The 22,828-nt window shown below is 39.5% G+C and overlaps 2 protein-coding genes across 2 annotated transcripts in view; one reads left to right on the top strand and one right to left on the bottom strand.

The window, feature by feature from the left end:
* Positions 1-2,048: 2,048 nt before the first annotated feature.
* On the bottom strand, positions 2,049-15,584 carry RIDA (reactive intermediate imine deaminase A). Its single transcript, XM_077748185.1, has 6 exons — positions 15,405-15,584; positions 7,477-7,582; positions 5,408-5,462; positions 5,105-5,173; positions 4,288-4,343; positions 2,049-2,624 (listed from the first exon to the last, which is right to left on the bottom strand). Exons 1-6 carry the CDS (start codon positions 15,467-15,469, stop codon positions 2,562-2,564), a joined length of 414 nt encoding a protein of 137 aa, XP_077604311.1. The 5' UTR covers positions 15,470-15,584; the 3' UTR covers positions 2,049-2,561.
* A 118-nt stretch (positions 15,585-15,702) lies between these two features.
* POP1 (POP1 ribonuclease P/MRP subunit) overlaps positions 15,703-22,828 on the top strand; it is a 35,711-nt gene continuing 28,585 nt past the window's right edge. The window contains exons 1-5 of the mRNA XM_077748235.1: positions 15,703-15,765; positions 16,899-17,042; positions 18,623-18,790; positions 20,072-20,247; positions 21,577-21,825. Of these exons, the coding sequence (XP_077604361.1) occupies positions 16,901-17,042; positions 18,623-18,790; positions 20,072-20,247; positions 21,577-21,825 (735 nt within the window). The 5' untranslated portion in view covers positions 15,703-15,765; positions 16,899-16,900. The remainder of the gene's footprint in view (positions 15,766-16,898; positions 17,043-18,622; positions 18,791-20,071; positions 20,248-21,576; positions 21,826-22,828) is intronic.

Raw genomic sequence — 22,828 nt, 5'->3', positions numbered from 1 at the left:
TTACACCCGGGATCACTTTTTGGGCTGTGCATTATGGTTTTTGACAAATGCATGATGACATGTACCCACCATGACAGTATCATACAGAAGAGTTTCATGGCCCTAAAAACCTCCCGTGTTCCACCTTTTCATCCCTCCCCTACCTCCCCACCAATCTCCAGACCCTTGACAACCACTAATCCATTTTACCATCTCCATAGTTTCACCTTTTCCATTATGTCCTAGCTGGGATCGTGCTGTGTATAGCCTCTTCTGACGGACTTCTTTCACTTAGCGACATGCATTTAAGTAAATGCTTATGTCTTTTTATGGCTTGACAGCTCATTTCTTTTTATTGCCAAATAATGGAAAGGCTTCTAGGATTATCATCATCATCATAGCTATGTGCCAGGCATTATTCTAAATGCTTTATATGTATTAATTTATTTAATCCTTATAACTTTATAAGGTAGGTACCACTAATATCCCTATTTTATAGATGAATCAGAGACATTTTACAGAACAGATGAGAGCTGAAATAACTTGCCCAAAGTTGTAAAGTTTATAAATGGTGGAACAGGATCTGAACTCGGGTAGTTTGGCTCTAGAGTCCATGACTTTAACCACTATACTGCATCATGTAAAAATGTCTAAAATAATTTTCAGTGCCTAATCTTGTTTTATCAATTCACTCTGCCATACTCCCCAAACATGCCTACTTGAAGAGTTGTCATACTTATCTTTTGTTAACAAATTTAGTTATCTAAATTGCAGAAACTTTTCCATCTAACACGTTATTCCATATGATTAATAATTATTAAATACTGCTAAACAGAGGTGGCCTTTTTGAGCCTTTGCTGTGTGTTACGCTCCGCAAAGCGATTTTTCATATTCATTATTTTATTTCATCCTTATGACATCCCTTTGAGGAGGTGCAATTACGATCTCTCAGGAGACTGAGGCTTTAAGGGGTTCAATAGCTAGCTGAAGGTCATGTGGCTAATAGTGGTGGATGTGGGCCTAGAACCTCAATGGAATTACTCCAAAGTCTGTGCTCTTAAAACTGTTCTTAGCAGCATCTCATGTTACCTTTTGGTTGACCAAGCTTTCCAAATTAGCATGACACTTCTACAATAAGCTGAAACATCTGGGAAATAATTCAGAAGCGGGTCACCAAATTATCTTTATAAAAATGAGATGGTTGTCATGTAACATGCTCTAACAATTTTGTATACTTAAGAATGGTATGTGTATGTTTAAGAATGTTATGGCAGCATTGCTGTAATATGATTGTCTTGAAACACGGAACACTGTTTGGAGGGGAGGTTAAATCACCTGAGCCATATTCTCACAAAAGAACACTCTACAACAGCTTTAAAAACGAGGTAGACCTATGTGTATGTATATGGAAAATCTTCAAGACAGAAGACAGCAATCTGAGAATAATACATAAAGTTCCATTTATGTAAACCAGCTGAAACCAAACTGGATGATCAAGTATGTAAAGAATAGAAAATGGTCTGCTGGTTATATTCAAAACTCTTAGCAGTGGTTGTCTGTGGGAGGGAGACTGAGTGAAGGGTACTTCTTTTTTTTTTTTAAGTTTATTTATTTATTTATTTTGAGAGAGAGAGTGAGAGCATGCATGTTCGTGAGCAGGGGAGGGGCAGAGAAGAGAGAGGAAAAGAGAGAATCTCAAGCAGGCTCTGCGCTGGTGGCTCAATCCCACGAACTGTGTGGGCTCATGACCTGAGCCAAAATCAAGAGTCGGACACTTAAGTGACTGAGCCACTCAGGCGCCCCTGGGTACTTCTACTTTTTAATCTATATACTTCCGCGTTGGAATGTATTCTACAGCAAGGAAGTACTCATGTGGTACTTGTCTAAATTAAAAGACTTTAACACAAAGTAGTTATACACAGCCTGTTACAACAGTGTAAAAATACAGAAAGTCAGAAGTAAGTTTTGAGAAAAAAATAGATAACTTCATGGTTCCCACCACCTTTAGGTAAGTGCTTTAATGTATAAATTAAACTGTTAAAAAAAATAAGTGAACAGATCACACCAAGGAAAATCTGCATGTCTGTTTATTTCCATTAGAAAAATATTATCTATGAAAATTGTGGTCCACTTTCTTCCCCTTCACCTCTATCATTCAAACTTAAGTACTTTAATTTATCCAAGTAAAAACAGAGTTACATAGCTGATGTGAGAATTAAATACTGCACGTCATTAAATTAATAGGCTTTAATTGAATTAGGTGTGCTTTTATTATTTATCATGAAGAGCAACCCCTCTCTCCTACATGTTATTTCCCTTTACTTTCATTTATTTGCAGATGTACGGAATGCGTGTGTCTTTTTTCACATCCAGTCACACAAGTGTGTGTGTGATTTATAACACCAGTAACTGGAGTTGTCATCAGACCTTCAGTTCATGCTCATTTCCCCCAATTATATGGTATTTCCATAGTAACTTCCAATGTTTTAGTCAATCATACACTTTCCAACATCAACTGTAAAGATTAAGATGTTAATTTAAAAATGCTGCTGAGATTCCAGGCTAAATCATGCCGGCCCCGCTTACAGCGATGCTGTTGTGAGGGGTCCCTGGACAGCCACCGCTTCAATCTCTACCCGGCTCCCCTGCGGGGAAGACAAGGAAGGAACTTTAGGTAATTTTTTACAAATTTTTTTTTTAAATGTTTTATTTATTTCTAGGAGAGAGAGAGAGACAGCGTGAGCAGGGAAGGGTCAGAGAGAGAGGGAGTCACAGACCAAAACAGGCGCCAGGCTCCGAGCTGGCAGTCAGCACAGATCCCGATGCTGGGCTTGAACCCACGAACCGCGAGATCATGACCCAAGCGAAAGTCGGACGCTTAACCGACTAAGCCACCCAGGCGCCCCGGTAATTTTTTACAAATTAAGAGAGCTCCGTACTGCCTACTAAAAATGCATGCAACTAACAGCAATATGGAATTTTTAATATTAAATTCTCCAAGAAGGAAAGGACGAGGAAGCATTCACTGAGAACCCAGGACAGGCCGGGCTCCCATGCCGAACACGTTCATAAGCACTGGCGTACGGGAGTCTCGCTGCAGCTCCATCAGACAGTGTCCCCTCCTCAGTCCTGACAATGATACACCAGAGCCTGGAGAGGTAATTCAACGTGTCCCAGGACACAGAGCTAAGTGGCAGAGGTTCAAACCCATGTCTTCTGATTCCAAGTTCAGAGGTTTTTCTACTATAGCCAATACCTTACTTCAGTTTGATGATACTGACCATTCTGGTAACAGCCAATTAAAATGATAAGAAATTACCAGGGGAGGTCAGTGGGAGCTGCTGCTTTGTAGACAGGAATACCGCGCTGCTAAGAGCTTCTAATTAGGCTTGAATAACAAATTAAGGATGGTGAGAAAATATGCGAGCCACTGGTTTTGAGATTCTTTTTCTAATAGAAGATCTAGAGCTTTTACTATACAAGTGTTTTGTTTGTTTGTTTGTTTTACTGAAGACTCACTAACCTGGCTCATGCGAAAATAATACAGCTATGTTACTTTTTCTTACAATTTAAGCCCCCTGATTCTGTTGTGTTTATGTTCATGTGTGACCTTAATTTTTAATTTTCTTAATTTTTAAGACAACTTTTAAAAATTTCTTAAGTTTCCTGGGGCATCTAGGTGGCTCAGTGTATTAAGCATCAGATTCTTGATTTCAGCTCAGGTCATGATCTCGCAGTTCGTGAGTCTGAGCCCTGCATCAGCCTCTGTGCTGACAGCCTGGAGTCTGCTGGGGATTCTCGGTCTCCTCTCTCTCTCTGTCCCTTCCCAGCTTGTGCTCCCTCTTTCTCTCTCTTGACAATTAATAAATTTAAAAAAATGTCTTAAGTTTATTTTTTTTTACCTTGTGCATATAATATTGGGTATTTCCTTTAGATTTTAACATCCTGGAAAACAGAGGGGCACCTGGATGACTCAGTTGGTTGGGCGCGTCTGATTTCGGCTCAGGTCATGATCTCATGACTTGTGGGTTCAAGCCCCACGTTGGGTTCTATGCTGACAGCTCAGAGCCTGGAACCTGCTTTGGATTCTGGGTCTCCCTCTCTCTCTGCCCCTCCTCCACTTGTGCTCTGGCTCTGTCTCTCTCAAAGGTAAGTAAACATTAAAAAAAAAAAAAAAAGATCCTGGAAAACAGATTATTTCTTTTTTTTCTTTTAAAAATTTCCTGCCAAAGTGCTTAGTTTGTTATATTCAGATAATAGTGTAGAAATCTAAAATTGTGTACATTAGTCATTTTAAAGTGTACTTACTTTGGGCAAAGCAGCAACCTGGTAAGCAGCTCTCGCAGGAAAACTGCTCTTAAAATCTAAATTTAAAAGAATTTTATTTTAGTTTTCAGACACTGTATTGTGACTGCACAATCAAGAATCTGGTAAGTGCTTCATAGATCTATCAGTGGTCATATACAAGCAACACTGAAAAAGAGAAGCTAACACTCATATTTGTTTGATAAAATATTTTGCCATAGGATTTCTATGACAGTGAATACTTTTAAAAATGTCTTAGCTTTCTAGGAAAAAGGAAAATACTCCCATGCTTTGAGACTTTGATCTTGCGTGATACGAATGGGGTTTTATTTTTAAGGTGATACTTATGTGAAATGAACTCACTTAAGCATTCTAACAACCCTATAAAGTTTTATCCCCATTTTGCATATGAGGAAACCAAGGCATAAAACCATTAAGTAATTAACCAGCTAAAGATTCTGAGAGCCAGAACAGTGATGGTGGCAAGGTCATATCCCAGCATTAAAAAATACAATCTGTGTGTTAAAAAAAAAAATTATTAGGAGGGCTTAAAAAGCCTGAGAAGAGTATACCAATATTAAGCTTTGGGAAAATGAATTTGTAAGACTGTAGTATATCATTCTAGGGAATTCCATAGAAGTATCTTGGATCTTTTTCATGGTGGCAAACTGCATGTTTCTAATCAGACAATTCTTTTAGGACAGGATCTATGGTCATTTCTTTAGCAACTCCTATCATTCTTAATTCATAATAGACTCATAAAGGTTAATACACTCATTTCTCTTAAAATGGAATATAGTAATAAAGCCAAATTACTTACACTGTTTGTAGATGTCATTGACAGTGTTGAAGTCATTTATGTCAGCCAGCAAAACAGTTGTTTTCACCACTAAAAGATATATATACACATCGTTATTAGGTTTAGCTATGTGGTCTCACTCAAAAATATTACTTAGGAAAACATACATGGTTCTGTGACTGAATTGATTACAATGGGACCGAAATTAAAACAACTTTCAAAACCAACAAAGATACATCATGGCATATTACTGGATGCTTTATGTCCTTCAAAAAGACCACAGAGGTATCAAACAGAAATGTAAGGGAATATCAAATTGCTCACCATTAGTGAAGTCACAGCCAGCAGCTTTCAGAATTTCACCCATGTTTGTAAGAGCCTATGAAGCAAGGCAAGAAAGACCTAAGGCACTAGATGGATGTTATATTAAAGCTTTGTTTCAATTCAATTAGTCAACTTTTACTAATACCTCCTTAAGAAGCTTAATGTTGCAAGAAAATTCTCCCTTTCTAGGAAATTCTCCTTCTAGGCTACCAAGTGAACTGCTTCTTGGCTTTCCTATAATGGAATGAATCTTTCTGAAATGTAGTGAGACATTGTCTCCCTCTATGGGTAAAAAGACTGGACTGAAGTCTCTTCTTCAGTGCTAGAGGATCCGAAGTTCTTAGCCAATGTCCATGAAGCTGAAACAGAGATAGCTTCTGGAGTTCTGAACTCTGTATTGCTATGAGGGTAAATAAGAGCTAGTGAGCATTAAAACATGTTTTCTTTTAAAGCAATAATTGATTTTAAAGAGTTCTTTTTCTCAAAAAACAGTATTAGTAAATTAGGTGTATGCTTGACACTCTGGCCTTTGGAAAAACATCAGGTTTTCACTCAGTCTTTAATGTACAATTTTTTCAATTCATTACTCTTTTCCACTTTACTGGGTACATTATAATATTTGATTTTTTTTTCTTCTTTTTTTTTTGAATTGAGAGTATACACGTGCATGTGGGGGAGGGGCAGAGGAAGGTGTGTGGGGGAGAGAGAGAGAGAGAGAGATAGAAGGACAGAGAGTTTTAACCAGGCTCCACACTCAGTGTGGAGTCTCATGCAGCGCTTGATCTCATGATTATAAGATCACGACCTGAGCTGAAATCAAGAGTCAGGTGCTTAACCGACTGAGCCACCCAGGCACCCTGACATTTTTATTAAAAAAAAAAAAAAAATCTTCTAAATAAGAAAAACATAGTTATGGCAAAAAAATTCAGCAGCTATAAAAAAGCCATATACAGTGAAAAGATGTCTCCTACCCTTACTTCCCTCTTCCGCAGCTTCTTGTATATCCTTGCAGTCAATGCTTATACCAGCATAAATGCCACCCACCCCCTCACCCCCAGCAGATGGTAGCATATTCTGCAAGCTGGTCTGCATCTGGGTTTTATTTTATCGTGTAACAATTTATCTTAGGAGATTTTTCCACATTAATTTAGTTGTATGGGTCTAGCATGATTTATTTCATCAGTATTTCATCAGTTTCTTATGGCTGGACATTTAGATTGTTTTCTATCTTTGGATATTACAAATGACTCAGTGAATGCATAAAATTATAATTTAATTATATTTATTAGATTAAAATTATATGCCTCATTCTTACTTAAAAAAAAAAACATTGCATATAATCTTTGATAGGTTTCTCTCAGTAACAAATGCTGACTGTTACTTTTGTGGTTTTTTTTTTTNAATGGGGAAGTGGCAAGATGCTATCTGATTTCAATAATTTTACTGAGATTTAAGTGATTTTATTGAGAAAACTGACATATAATATTGTATCATTTTTAGGTATGTAATATGATGGTTTGATATATGTATATACTGAAAAATAATGACTGCAGTTTAGTGACTATCCAAGAACTCAGGTTTGAAGTCACCCTTGGAAGGTAGACTTTTTTGTTGTTGTTAAATGATTCCTCAAAGCTTGGACTTTCTACTGATATAAAACTGTCTTAAATCAATCAGTAAGTAAGTTTAAAAGCATTTATCTGATAACCTCTATAAAAAATCAGCCAAGTGGATTCTTTTTGTTAAATTTATTTATTTTTTATTTTATTTTATTTTTATTATTATTTTTAAATGTTTATTTATTTTTGAGAGAGAGAGAGAGAGAGAGTGCGCAAAGGAGGGACAGAGAGACAGGGAGATATAGAATCTGAAGTACGATCCAGGCTCTGAGCTGTCAGCACAGAGCCTGACGTGGGGCTCGAACTCACAGACCATGAGATCATGACCTGAGCTAAAGTCGGACACTTAACTGAATGAGCCACCCAGGTGCCCCAGCCAAGTGGATTCTTAATACTGTCAGTATTAAAAAGTAATAAAGGAGGGCACTTCAAATGTGAAAAACGACTTACTTGTTTGGCTTCCTCTGCCACCCCACCTGGCACAAGCTGTCCACTTGCAGGGTCCATGCCTATCTGTCCTGAGATGTAAACGGTCCTGTCGACTAACACAGCTTGACTGCAATAAACAGAAATCCAGTGTGTATATAAGATATAAAACACAAAAGTCAATGCTAAAAGATTTCTTTGCTAGGACATGAAAAGCACAAAATGTAAACTAAAAGAATTAATAATGGGGCTTCATTAACATGAAAACCTTTTGCTTTTTGAAAGAGATCTTTAAGAAAATGGAAACACAAGTCACAGATTGGGAGAAACTATTTGCAAAACATATACCTAACAAAGAACTTGTACTCAGAATATATAAAGAACTCGAATAACTCAGTATAACCCAATAAAATATGGGCAAGTGATTGGAACAGATATTTCATAAAAGAAGACATATGAAGAGCCAGGAAGTAGATGCAAGATGTTCAACATTATTACTGCTTAGAAAAACGTAAAGCAAAATCTCAATAGATATCATTACACAAAATAAGGTGCCACTGATAACAGTAAGTACTGGTGAGGATGTGAAGTGACCAGGACCCTATAATATTCCCACCGTTGGTGGGAATGCAAAACAGTACAGATGCTTTGGAAAAGTTCGGCAAGTTTCTTAAAAATTTAAACATATACTTAATATACAACCAAGCAATTCCTTTCTTAGGCAGCTACCAAAAAGAAAGGAAAATATATGTCCAAAGACTTCACATGAATGTTGAGAACAGCATTATTTATGATAGCAAAAAAGAAAAACAAAAAATAAACATCCAGTGATAGATCCAACCAAAGACTACATATTATTTGATTCCGCTTATATGAAATTCTCGAAGAGAAAGTATAACAGCAGAAAGTAGATTAGTGACTTCCTGGGGCCAGTGGGGACTGACCACAAATGGATATGAGGGAATTTTGTGGGGGGGGTGATGGAAATGTGCTAAAACTTGACTGTGGTAGCAAATGCATGGCTCTAAGAATTTACCAAAACTCATGGAGCTCTACACTTAAAATGAGTGAAGTGAATGTAACTTACACCTCAATAGAGCTGCAAGACAATAACAACAAAAATGCAATGCCAAGAGCACTGTGAGAAAAGAAGTACTTATTCTCAGACAAGATTCACTATCGCTTCTTGAAGTGTCAATTAAGGATCCACTTATGATGGGAACGCTTTATTGCTGTAAAGGGCTTGCTTTTGGAAATGACTTGTTTTGTAATGAGGATACTAAATTTCAGAATTAGGATAAAATCACAAGAAACAGAATAAGCCACACCGAGACTTGAAAGAATCAAACAAACCAACTTAAAAAAACTTATTAGCTTCTGGATAAGGAAAACACCTCTGTTGTTTCTCTTTTTAATTGTGGAAAAATGTATATATAACATAAAATTTATCATTTTAACCATTTTTAGGTACACAATTCAGTGGCATTATCACCATTTTTAAAATGTTGAGGGGCGCCTGGGTGGCTCAGTCGGTTAAGCGTCCGACTTCAGCTCTGGTCATGATCTCACAGTTCGTGGGTTCGAGCCCCGCGTTGGGCTCTGTGCTGACAGCTAGCTCAGAGCCTGGAGCCTGTTTCAGAGTCTGTGTCTCCCTCTCTCTCTCTCTGACCCTCCCCTGTTCACGCTGTCTCTGTCTTTCTCTCAGAAATAAATAAAACATAAAAAAAATAAAAAAAAAATAAAATGTTGATAAAGAAACTTTGGTATCAATTTAAATTTAAAAGTAAAATTTGTTTTACCATTTCTATGCTTATGTAGACAGAGCATCTTCTCATTTCCAATCTTACATNTTGTATGTATGTATATATATATATATATATATATATATATACACACATTTATTTATTTGTTTACATAAGTTCTACACCCAATGTGGGGTTGAACTCACAATCCTGAGATCAAGAGTCACATGCTCTATTGACTGAGCCAGCCAGGCATCCCTATCATTTTTCTCGTAATAATTTTTTANCCCTTTCTCTCTGACCCTCCCCTGCTCACACACACACTCTCTCTCTCTCTCAGAAATAAATTTAAAAAAAACATTAAAAATTAAAAAAAATAATTTTTTGAATAGAACATTCACATAGATCAAAAATCTAGAAATACAATGAATCTCGGTAAAAAGTCTCCTCCTTTCTCTCCTTTTCCTCCTCCTGCTCAGTTTCCAGCCCCTACAGAAAACCAATGCTTTCCTTTACATACTTCCAAAGTTTCTTCATGGATGTATATTTCATATATATATAAATTAAATATATCTTCTCCCTGTTTATACAGCATATGGTATACTAAGCGCTTTTCTACATTTTGCTTTTTTCACTCAATGGTATATCACAATCTTTCTATAACTATATGCAGAATGCATCCTTATTCTTTTAACAACTACACAGTATTTTATTGTATGGACAAACTTTACTAGTTACCATTGATTCCAATATATTTTTAAATGTATTTATTTATTTATTTATTTTGAGACACAGAGAGAGATTGTAAGCAGAGGAGGGACAGAGAGAAAGAGGGAGAGTGAGACTCCCAAGCAGATTCCTCACTGGCATTGGAGAGCATGAGGGACTTGATCTAATGAACCACATCATGACCTGAGCTGAAATCAAGAGTCCAACACTGAGTCGGCTGAACCACCCAGGCACCCCTTGATTCTAATACTTTGCTACTGTCAACAAAACTGAAAACTGCAGCACACACACACACAAACACAATTTCCCCAGGGCAAATACTAAGCTTTTCTGGAGCCTTTCTGATACCATGAACGGGATGGATCACGTCTTACAGTATAGCTAGTTCTGTTCTTATCCTATTTCTGGGTGCATGCCAGACTGTAAACTTCTTGAAGGCAGGAGCTGTGTGTTACTGTCTCCAGCTGTGCAGGGCCTACGTGATTCCTTGCACTAGTGAGCACACAATAACTTCTTGTTGATGTTTTGCTAACTACTTACTAGCTTAAATGACTTTGCCTATTAGTAAAATGTCTTTTTAGCAGGACCCACTGGCTTATTGTGTGGGCTTGGAGAGCTAAAGAGGGTAGACTTTAACTTGGTTAATGATTTAGAAAGTCTAGAAATTCTCCTCAACTATCTGGCCCAGAATAACTATTCACCCTGGCCCAGAAACAGGTAACTATTGAGTTTGTTAGTGTGTGAGCTTTTTTCAGGTTGAAAAGTATCAACTAACAAGGTTTCTATTAATTGTCCTGTGTAGAATTAGGCTACCTTGGGCCCTTTGCAAAATAATTTTAACTCTCTCTATATATAAAATATAGTTTAAGCCCATTTCATTACCATTGGTCAAAAAATGTATTGCAGTGCCTTGGTGGCTCAACTGATTAAGCATCTGACTCTTGATTTCGGTTCAGGTCATGATCTCATGGTTTGTGGGGCTCAGCGGGGCTCTGTGCTGTCAGCATGTAGCTTGTTTGGGATTCTCTCTTACCCTTTCTCTCTGCCCCTCCCCTGTTCACACGCACTAATGCTCTCCCTCCTCCCCTCTCTAAATAAAATTTTAAAAAATTTATAATAGTAAAAAGGAATTCATTTATTCTCAGAAGATTAACAGGCCTCTAAGACTATCTGAGCTATGTGAGTTATGTCTTAAAGATTAGTAAAGAGATTGTTCGCAAAAATAGATAGTTGGCCCTTCCTGAGAATAAGAAACCTACTATCCACAGACAAGTCATTAGGTTTCCAGAACATTTAAAAGTGTACTGTTCTACTGTCAAGTCAAAGGATAATAACACTTTCAAAAGCATCTTAGTAATAATTCTCATTGTAATTGTAATGTATTGTAATCTGTGCTACATGGACCATCACTTTTAAATGTCACGACTATTTGGATAGTGCGCTAGCAAAATGGAAAGCAATGCAATGTGATGTTGAAATCACTCAAGGTTCTGTCCTGGGGTACTCCTGAAATGTGCTCAGCTGATTAGTTAATTGGTGACAACACCCCATCCATCACAATGCCAAGGACTGAAAGTTCAACACATTTGAATTCTTCCTAAAGACCTGGAATTTTCAACAACTGTGCTAATTACAAACTCCCTGCACAAAAATTTGTTTTCAGATGGTTCTTAAACCATGTCTAATTAGCTTTATCAGGATATAACTAGTTAGTTAGGAGTGTGGTTTTCTTCAAGATAAAATATTGAAAATTAGCACCATTTTTAGTGGCCTTGTATGATCACTGGATACAAAAGAGCACGAGAGACACAATGTCCTGGGAAGTCCCCACAGAGCGAAGCTGGTTGATATCTTTTCTATCACACTGGTATATTATAGTTCCCTTCTTTTTTCTTGCAGCTCTATAAAGTCAACCAGGCATATTACTGCCCTGCTTGCTTTCTTCAATAAAGTACACACTTGAGGAAGGTGTATGCTCCAGGCTCTACAATCATTTTGTTTTTGTTTCTGGTTAAGTGTTGCTTTTGCTCTGAAGGAAAACCACTGGGTGATTGAGGGAGAGGGGTCAGGGCAGAGGAGGAAAAAGATTGCTGATTTTTACTTTTATTGTAATACCCCTGTAACTATTCTTAATGTCCTTTCCAAATAATTATTCCTCTTAAAAGAAATCTGACTGGGGGGCGCCTGGGTGGCTCCGTCAGTTAAATGTCCGACTTTTGATTTCAGCTCAGGTCATGATCTCATGGTTTGTGGGTTCAAGCCCCAGGTCAGGCTCTGTGCTGACAATGTGGAACCTGCTGGGGACTCTCTCTCCCCGCCTAACCCCTGCCCCTCCCCCACTAGCATGTGTTCTTTCTCTCTCAAAATAAATATAAACATTAAAAAAGAAAGAAATCTGATCACGTCGTTTCCTCTCCAAAAACATTTGAATGCTCCTCAGTGCATACAAAATAAAGTTTATACTCTTCAGTGTGGCACTGAAAATGATCACAGTCCAGAACTTGCTACAAGCTAATTTTTAGCAAGAGGCAAAACAAAAATTTAGATTCAAAGTTCAACTCCGAGCCTGTGTTTCTCAAAGTGTAGGTCACATACAAACACTGAATTACAGTAAGGAAATGATTCCCTTTTCGATTCTCTTTCAGTAATTCCATGGGAGGAGACAGCAAATTAATGATGACCATTGAGCTCTAAAGCTTGCCTAAGTTCAAATTCTGTCACATCCCATCCTAGTGGTTGACCTTGGGCATATTATTTAACCACGTGTAGGTCAAGTTCTTCATCTGAAAAACGAGTACTGTAATAATAACTGTGCACCTAAAGCACCTAGAACAGTGCTTTGTGCTGAGTGAGCATCAATAAATGTTAGTGATTATGAGATCAATCCTCTAATGATATGAAAGAAAAAAATATCATTTTTAAGGAAAAAAGAAATCTAGCACTTTTTTTTTTGAAGTAGGCTTCATGCCCAGTGTAGAGTCCAACGTAGGGCTCAATCTCACAATCTTGAGATCAAGACCTGAGCTGAGATCAAGAGTCAGATGCTTGGGGCTCCTGGGTGACTCAGCTGGTTGAGCACTGGACTCTTGTTTTCGGCTCAGGTCATGATCTCAGGGTCATAGGATCAAGCCCCGTGTCAGGCTGAGTGTGGAGCTTGCTTAAGATTCTCTCTCCTTCTGCCCTCTCTGCACCCCTCCCCCTAGCTTGAGCTCTCTAAAAAAAGAAGTCCAACACTTAATCTACTGAACCAGGCAGGTGCCCTGAAATTTATAATTTTTAACAGAGAGAGCAGTCTTGGGTTCTGAGCCAACTGCAGCAGCTTCCTAGAATTTAAGAATACCTTTTACTTAATTGAGTTTATTTTTCCACTGTTACTTTCCATCAGGTTGTTTTCTGTTTACAGTACTGCTGTAAAATTTCCTTTTTAAATGTCTTCAAGTGAGACCCCTTAAGTTAAAGTGTTAAGTAAATTATGATACAGGTGGTACACAGATTTGGCAAATGGGAAAAAAAAAGTAAAAGTCGTAGTTGGATTACTAAAACTTCCTCCAAAAAATATGCCATGTATTCCTCCACCACCATGCCTCAAGTCATTCCCTCTACCTGGAATGAACTTCACCCCATGACTTCCTGGTGAAGTCCTTAAAGTAATTTTAAAGATCACTTTACGACAGTACTATACAAATGGCAAACCCAACCTTCAAAACTCAGCTCAAGGACTACCTGTCTCAGGAGCCCTCTTAGATCCTTCTCTTCCTCTGTCCCCAGTTACCATCAATTTCTTTCTTTTCCTTTTCTGCCATCCCTGCGCGCCCCCCCCCCCCTTGATGCCTTACTCCCACTGCATTTATTTCTAATCCTGCTATAATAATTACCGTTCTGCTACCAAGAAGTGCTATTTCTCATGGCAGTATGGTTTAGAGGAGGGAGCTAGGGCTTGTTCAAATCCAGCTCTGCCACTTACGGACTGTCTGACCTTGGACAGAGGTTTTCTTTGTGTAAAATGAGGATGGGACTTAAGAAGGTGATTGTCATAGTGACCACCATGCAGCATGCATTACATGAAAATGTTTCCTTTTCTATCTCCTACATGTTTGAATATCTTTCACACTGGATTAATTCTTATACATTTTTTGTATCTCCTGCAGTGCCTGACATAGGGTAGGTACTCAATACATGCAGGTCATAGTCCAAGTGTTTCAGGTATAGAAGTTTTCCATCTGTGACTCTTTTAACAGTGATCAGATACTATATTTTTAAAAGGAAAACTGGGAAAAGGGTACACTGTATACTTTATGAAGTAGTTAAACAAAAATTATATTAGGGACAAAAAGCCTCCAAGAATGCATAGGATAAGATTTAATAGCTTTAAAGCAGAGACATTTTAAGAAAGTAACAAATTTCTGGGTGGCTCAGTCCATTAACCTTATCAGACTCTTAATTTCGGCACAGGTCATAATCTCAAGGTTTGTGTGAATGAGCTGCAAGTCAGGCTCTCCACTGTCAGCTTGGGATACTCTCTTCCCCACCCCGACCCCCTCAAAATAAATAAACTTAAAAAAAGCAATTAACCTTTTTATATTAACAGCACTCTGACACGTGGAAGTGCATGTACACAGTGCATACTTTCTGGCCAGTATACATACATTTAGCTAAAGCATGTCAGGGCAATATTGGCAAATGATTTTCGTTGTGACTTTTTTATTTTATTAGTAGGAAATGAGCATAGGCAACTAATTTATAAACATCCATTGTATTTCTCTATGGGTTATAAATATCAGTGTCTTGGGTAGACGAGCAGCGATTTGCTAAGTATCTCCGCGAAAAGAAGTCAACTCTCCAGAGAAGACACTCACATGTGTTCATGGGATTTATTCCTTTGAATTAAGAGAGGGTTAGACCAAACATGATGCTAAGTGAAAGGAGTCAGTCACAAAGGACCACATATTGTAGGATTCCATTTACAGGAGAAGTACAGAAGAGGCAAATCCAGAGAAACTGAGAGTAAATTAGTGGTTGCCAGGGTTTAGTGGGAAAAAATGGGGAGTCACTGCTAATGGGTATAGGGTTTCTTTTGGAGGTGATTAAAATATTCTGATTATGTAGTGGTGAGTACTTTGTATAATCAACAACAACACTGAATTGTACACTTTAAGGGTTGGATTTTATGGGTATGTGAATTATATCTGGATAAAATGGTTACAAACAAAAAAAAGTCCACAAATTAAAAAAACCTGACCCTTAAGGTGGGCGGAACGCAGTGGCCTCCAGGTCCGGGCAGAGTCCCCGGGAACACAAGCTCCCTTTGCCAGTGGGGATCCCACTGGAAAGAGTGTGTTACCCCTTTTCCGGGTTCAGTGTGTTCGAGGAGGCTGGACCAGATGAAGCCCGAGGCCCGCTCCAGTTCTGACCCCGGGTGGCTCCAGCTCCAAACCCCCGACCCGACAAGCCCAGACTCCACGCACCCACCCGCCTCGTTACCTGTAGGGACCGATGGCCCCTGGAGCTTTCGCAGTGCTGATCACCTTTCTGATTAAAGATGTCATGGCTAACCCTTTTATCTTGCTGCCCCTCCAAGAGAAAAATCCTGTACACCTCCTCCGCTAGCGTCTCACGGGACTAACCAACCCAGGGCAAAATCCCCGTGGTAACTTATTTCCCGGGGCGGGTTCGCTCTGCATTCTGGGAGTTGTAGTCTCTGCCAGGCTCCCGGCCACGTGGAGGCCGCGGCCGCGCTGGCGCATGCGCCCTGCAGGTCTCTTGCCGCACACGTCCCCACAGAAGGGACCGTCGCAGACCTTGTAGTTCGATCCGGGAAGCGCTGCCTCAGAGCCTCTGGCCGGTAAGTCGTGACGGGCTGGTGTCTTTCAGGGTCCGCGAGTCTGGGGGAAGTGTGCGTGGCGGCCCCCGCCAGGCGCCCGCGCACCGTTCCGCCTCTCCTCCCGGTTTTCTTCTGTTCATACCCCGCTGACCTCCCCCTTCATCCCTTGCAGCCTGCGCCTGGGCCCCGCTTTCCGGCCGCGAGCCTCCTGTGTCGGTCATTTCCCTGCATTGTCCCGCCGGGCGGACGCCGTCCCCGGAACGGGCTTGCACCCCTCTCCTGCCATCCACTCTGAAGGAATGAGTTGGGTCATTCAGGCGACCACTCTGAGATCTGGGCTCTTCCACCTTAGGCCCCGCCCATGTTCCCATTCATGAGTGCTCCTTCCAGCCTTACAGGTCTCTACGCATTCCCCGCAGTCTGAACAGAGAGCCCTGGTGACTTGGATCTGCTTTCAAAAAGGAAGATAGGCTGGTCTCTTGGCAGATAGTCCTGCTGTGTCAGAAGACGTGGTGCTTGGCCAAATACTTCTTATTCTGTTCATAAATGTATTATAGGCACACTTCGCTCCATTTATGCACGCAGGTTTGCATTCAGCAAATATATATTGAGCCCCACTTTGTGCAAGGCACTCAGCTAGGTGTAATCTGGAAAATACTAATAATGGCCTCTTCCATCAATAGAATTTTTTTTAACGTTTATTTATTTTTGAGACAGAGAGAGACAGAGCTCGAGCTGCGGAGGGCCAGAGAGAGAGGGAGACACAGAATCTGAAACAGGCTCCAGGCTCTGAGCTGTCAGCACAGACGCAGGGCTCGAACTCACGGACCGCGAGATCATGACCTGAGCCGAAGTCGTCCGCTTAACCGACTGAGCCACCCAGGCGCCGCTAGAATTATTTTTTTCTATTGAGTTGGGTTTGTTTGGTTTATACCATTCATGGCTCCCCACTAGAGATACCCTGGTGATGAATCTCTGCTCTAGGTCAGGATCGTGATAACATTTTGATATCATCAATCCACCTATAATAAATGAAGATTTATTGTATTGAAGAATCAAATTTTGAGTTACATGAATATTTATTTACTAAATGTATTTTTATTTTTGCATGGAGTTTCCCTTTCCCTATATGAAATTTATTATTTTCTTTACAGAAATGTCTAATGCAAAAGAAAGAAAACATGCTAAGAAAATGAGAAACCAGCCCACCAACGTGACTTTATCCTCTGGCTTCATGGCTGATAGAGGCACAAAGCACTATAATGGAGGTGGGAAACCTTTCCAAGCTCAGAAGCAAGGTAAGACACACATGGTACTCTCTCCACTCTGTTTGGATCAAAATGCTTATGTCAGCTCTTTCTGATAGTTATTATTTAAATGGTAAATGACCTGCACTAAAAACAGATACAGTTGACCTTCATTATTTGCACATTTTGTTTTGCAGATTTACCTAGTCACTAAGTTTATTTGTAACCCCCAAATTAATACATGGTACTTTGGTGGTTATTCGTGGACTTGCGAGGAGAGGGAAAAGATTTGAGTCACCCCATGTGGACATTCTGAGCTGAGGTTCCCAGCTGAGAGCAGAGATGGCCAGGAGGTGGAGACTGGTGGGCCAGTGTGGGATAATGCTGGAAGCTCCTGGGGATTGAGTTCTAGTTGTGGGCGGCCTCAGGCAGATCACTTAACACTTCTGAACCTCTTTTCTCTGTTGTAAAATAAAGGAAACAGAATCTACTAGGATGAGTTGTTGTTATGATTTGAGATTGCAATCAATGTGATATGTATGTATGCATATGTATACGTATATGCGTATATATATTTCTTCTGAGAACAGTGGTTCAGTATTTGCTAATTCAGTGTTCATTGTGACTTTATAAAGCATAACTATTGAGAATGATAAGAATTGGCTGTATGTATCTTAGAGTGGACATATTCTATCTCAACATTAACACAATTATTATTAAATTATATTTCTTTATTTCCTAAAAGAAATAGTGTGTTTATTATATATGCATTTAATTTGTGTGCTGATTTTAGAACCTTAAAAAGTGATAACGAAGGTGATAGTTGTTCTTTGGGTAGCAATAGAAAATACCAGTTTGGGAAGATAGTAAGCAGGTGACCAAGGACTTTTGGGGGACACTTTAAAGAATAGTGTGCATTGGGTCTGATTAAGGAAGTTTTAGACTCATATTTGTAAGATTTAGATTCAGATCCAACAGTTGATGCCTATCATGCCACATAGTAAGCCGTAACGCCTCTTATCTCATTTAAATGTCCCAGTGACAAACTTTGTAACATGTTTCATGGTTTATAGGGGCTTAGTAACATTATAATGGAAATACGAGGAACACTGTAAAATTCTCTACTGGCCTCTCCTTCCCTTTGCAGATCATGATTTGATGTCAGTGGTTTCAATGCACAGACATTTGTTTAGAGACTTTGCTTTTATTTCTTTTCTTTAATTTAACACAGGCTCCCAACTTGAGTGTGGCAGAGAATTATGATAAAAGACTGAATATACAAAATCATGAAAATTGTAGTATTTAAGGGAGCTTAGATTTAAAATCTATGTTGTTCTATTTGGAGAAAAGTTCCCTCATAATTTATATGCAAGGTTTATTTGTCATGCTGACAAGATTACCCAGCATGCTACTTGCTAGCTTTATCAACTTGGTCAAGTTAATTCACCTCCCTGTTGTAGGTAGATTGCCTCCTCTTTAAAGGAAAGGTAGTAATGGCCATCTTACAGGGTGGTTGTAGAACTAAAAACCTAATTAGCATGGCCACCCAGCAGATGGTGTTCTCCACTGTAATCCATGTTCCTGGTAAGGCTGCCATATTTCTCTTTGTTTTCTTTTTGAAAATAAACTAGAGCTTCTTCCTGGAACTTCACGACAGCGGCATACCAAAATGATCCACCATTCCCCAGTTGATCCTGATGTGAATGAACAGTCTTCATCCAAAATAATGTTTAAAAAAAAGGGAGGATGGAAAGCAGGTCCTGAGGGCACTTCTCAGGAGATTCCCAAGTATATAACTGGTAGGTGTTTGTGAAGAAGTGAAGTTTGATTATACGATGAGCTCTTGGCTTCTGACACAGCCAGATTTCCAGTGCTCTTCACCTCGGCTGTCTCCCTGTCCCTGCCCCCTCCTCCTTCCACTTGGGGTTCTTCTCGCCTCCGGTCTGGACTGTGGCTGCAGTTTCCTTGGGCCTGATTGCTCTCCCTTCCTCAGTTGGTCTTTTTTCCTCTTCTCTGTGTTCTTGTAAGTCCTTATCTGTGAACTGTTCCTCTTTTCCTAAAGCTTTCTTTGCCCTTGCCCCATCCCTTTTTTTAAAATATAAAATGGCATCTACATGCATTCTCTAAAGATGGAACCAAATTTAATGCACTCCGAAGGCAACCAAGACCTTTAAATACCTGTCTCTGGGCCCCTTCAGATCTCATCTCCTGTGACTCTCCCCCCGTCACCTGCACTCCTGCTGTCCATAACCCCGTATTCCTTAGGTTTACGGCCTCTGGCCTCTTGTGTCTGTGCCTTTTGGGAAAAATTCACTTCGGTTTCCCCAGCGTTCTGTTTACACTTCAAAAAAAGGCCTGCTGTTCAATAAGGAAAACTAGTAATACTTAGGACTACATATTTGGACAATGCAGAAAATATTAAAGAAAAAAAAGTCTTGAAGTCACAATCATTGTTAAAATTTTGTTTTTCCTTTGTTTTCTTATGTGATTGTTGCACTTGAAAATGGTTGTGATTGGAGTGCCTGGGTGGCTCAGTTGGTTAAGCGTCCAATTCTTGATTTTGGCTCAGGTCATGATCCCACGGTTTGTGAGATCAAGCCCGATGCTGTGCTCTGTGGTGACAGCACGGAGCCTGCTTGGGATTCCTCTCCCTCTCTCTCTCTCTCTCTCTCTCTCTCTCGCTCTCTCGCTCTCTCCTCTCACCTTGCCTGCTTGCATGCTCTCTCTCTCTTCTCCAAAGTAAATAAATGAAACTTTATATGTTTAAAAAAATGGTTGTGATTTATATTGCATGTAGCCCTCCGTTTTAAGGTTTTGTTTGTAAACATGCTTTTGAACTTTTTTTATGATTAAAAAAGTAACACTGAATCCTTATAGAGAACTTGAAAAATAGAAGTAGAAACAGATTGGTTTATAATCTTATAATACAGATATAGCCATTATCTATATTAATCTAATTAAGCGTTTGAGTGGTGGGTGAATTTTAAGTTCATGTACTTCAACTCTGTCTTCCTTCTGAGATCTACCAGAAGTATTGATTCAAGACTTGTCTTTAAATACGGTGCTATTTTTGTCTACAGCTTCTACTTTCGCTCAAGCCCGAGCTGCTGAAATCAGTGCTATGTTGAAAGCAGTGACCCAGAAGTCTTCTAATTCACTGGTTTTCCAGACGCTGCCCCGGCACATGAGACGGAGAGCCATGAGCCACAATGTCAAACGCCTTCCCAGGCGGTTGCAGGAGATTGCCCAGAAAGAGGTATACGTTTTTCTTAGTGTAAATGTTCAAGTTAGTGGTTCCTAAAAGAAATTGAGAAATGTTAACCTGACAGAACTAAAGTGAAAAGCAACATGCTCATTTTGCATATTTTTTGGTTTAATCATTACCCCCCCACCATCCTTCTTGCTGTCTAATTAGCAAGCAGTTGGATATTACTTATAGCATTTGGAAGCCCTTCCTTCCTTCCTTCCTTCCTTCCTTCCTTCCTTCCTTCCTTCCTTCCTTCCTCCTTCCAGTTTATTTTTTTCCATTAATTTCAGGTCGGAAATCCCTTTTATTTTTATGGTGTTAAATAGTTGATGTTCTGCCGTCAGATTGAAAATAAAATCCTGATCTTCTTACCACATAAGCAATTTTTGCTCTGCATTTTGGTAGTGTGGCCAGCTCAGAGTTGGAAAATCAAGAGAAAAAGCAGCAACAATGCCTAGTACTGGCTTTTTGACTTTTTCAACATCGAAAACTTGAAACTTAGATTTAATTTTGCTTGAGTCTTATTGTTTTTGGCTTTACCAAAAATCTTGGCTTGGACATTGTAAGATTGTCTAAACTACCCATGTCTTTGCTAGTTCATTCAAAAGTTCTTCATGGCGTATCTTCTGTGTTTGGCACTATACCGGTGGTGGGGTTAGGGGAGCTCATCAGCAAAGTAATGGAGAAGAGTTTTGTCTACAGCTTCTACTTTCACTCAAGCCCGAGCTGCTGAAATCAGTGCTATGTTGAAAGCAGTGACCCACAAGTCTTAGCTTCTGGGTCCCCACACAAGTTTAGCTCAGCTATGGAGGAGATTAAGAGTGAAAACTGAACAGGAATTTTATGCTTTCTACATTTAATGTAAGGTTTGTTTTCCATGGTCTATCAGTACCTAACTGACATTGAAATGTATAGGTTTTCCTCACTTGACATTTTTCATCCTGTTTTAGGTTTAGTTCCAATTTCAGAGATTTAAAAGACAATAAAACCAATAACAAAAAAGCTAGCATCTGACTTATTCTCTTACTCTCTAATACAAATAGCCACAATAAGCTTGCGTTAGTGTGTGAAGCATTTTATAAATACTCTAATCCTCATAGTCCACAAAACATGCCCAGTTAGTAAGGGATAGCAGTGTGCTTCCTCTCTAAGTTTGCCTGTTTCTGAAATCTTCACTCTTCTGCCTTCTTTCTGCTCTTTCACTGGAGAGATCGCCAAGTCAAACAATTAAGCATACTGATGGAGTGTGAGAGGTACTCTGCCTAATCTAAAGTTAGTCGCTTGAATTATTTTGAGATATGTACCAACTAGGACTCTCCTCTCTTCTTGAAATCGCAGGCGGAGAAAGCAGTGCACCAGAAAAAAGAACATTCAAAAAATAAATGCCATAAAGCTCGAAGATGTCACAAAAACCGGGTGCTAGAATTTAACCGTAGACAGAAGAAGAACATCTGGTTAGAGACCCACATCTGGCACGCCAAACGGTTCCACATGGTCAAGAAGTGGGGCTACTGTCTTGGGGAGAGGCCGACAGTCAAGAGCCACAGAGCCTGCTACCGGGCCATGACACACCGTTGCCTCCTCCAGGTATGCCTCTCCGGTTGCTTTTCTTTTTCTTTTTGTTTAGACAAAATGGAAGTGCTGTTTGGGCTCAGCTCTAAAGGATCAGAAAACGGGAGAGTTGGGGAAGCAGAGGAAGTCAGGTAAGAGGGAAGAAGTGAAATAAATCTGGTGTGATACAGAGGAAGAGAGTGCAGTCATTAGGAGAGGGTGACGTTAAGGGGAGATTAGTTCAGGAACGATAAGTCGGACCCAGATCTCCCAGGGTCTTGGTGGTCATGTTCAAGATTTATTCAGCAGTGATTCATTTAGAAGTCCTTCCTCCGCAACAAATATTTGTGTGCCCTTAGCGGTGTTCAGAATGCTGTTCTAGATGTTTAGGCTTCAGTGGGATGCCAGGAAGTTTGTTTTAAATTCTCTGAGAGGGCAGTTTGTTTTAGAGCCTCGTGATAGTATTTATCTGGTTGTCCCCCTACCCTTCCCCCATTTGCTAAATCAGTCGCTTTCACTCTTCCAGAACATACTTAGAAATTTACTCTTTGAAGATTCTGTCTTTCAGTGGCTGGGTGGCCTTGACCAAGTTTTATTGTTTTTTTAAGATTTTTTTTTTAATCTGATTGTAGTTGACACACAGTTACAGTAGTCACAGGTGTACAAGATAGGGGTTCATCTTCTCTATATTTTATGCTGTGCTCGCCACAACGTAGCTACCTACCATCTCTCACTGTCCAGCACTGTTATGGTATCAGTGGCTATATTCCCTGTGCTTGACCTTTTATCCNTCCTTCTCTGCCTGACTTATTTCGCTCAGCATAACACGCTCAAGGTCCATCCATGTTGCTACACATGGCCTTGGCCAAGTTTTGAAAACCATTGGTATTAGGAGTCTCTGATACCTCTTGAGAGCAATATAGGAGAATAATCAATATAAAAACCTTTAAAATTGTGGTAAAATATACATAACATCAAATTTTTATCAGTTTAATTATTTTTTAAAGATTTTATTATTTACTTTTTTTTTAAATTTTTT

Source organism: Crocuta crocuta, unplaced genomic scaffold (assembly GCF_008692635.1).
Source record: "Crocuta crocuta isolate KB4526 unplaced genomic scaffold, BGI_CrCroc_1.0 scaffold39, whole genome shotgun sequence".
In the NCBI taxonomy this organism is placed as follows: Eukaryota; Metazoa; Chordata; class Mammalia; order Carnivora; family Hyaenidae; genus Crocuta; species Crocuta crocuta.
Note: the sequence above shows the minus strand (reverse complement) of the source record. Positions and strands in the feature narration are given on the sequence as shown.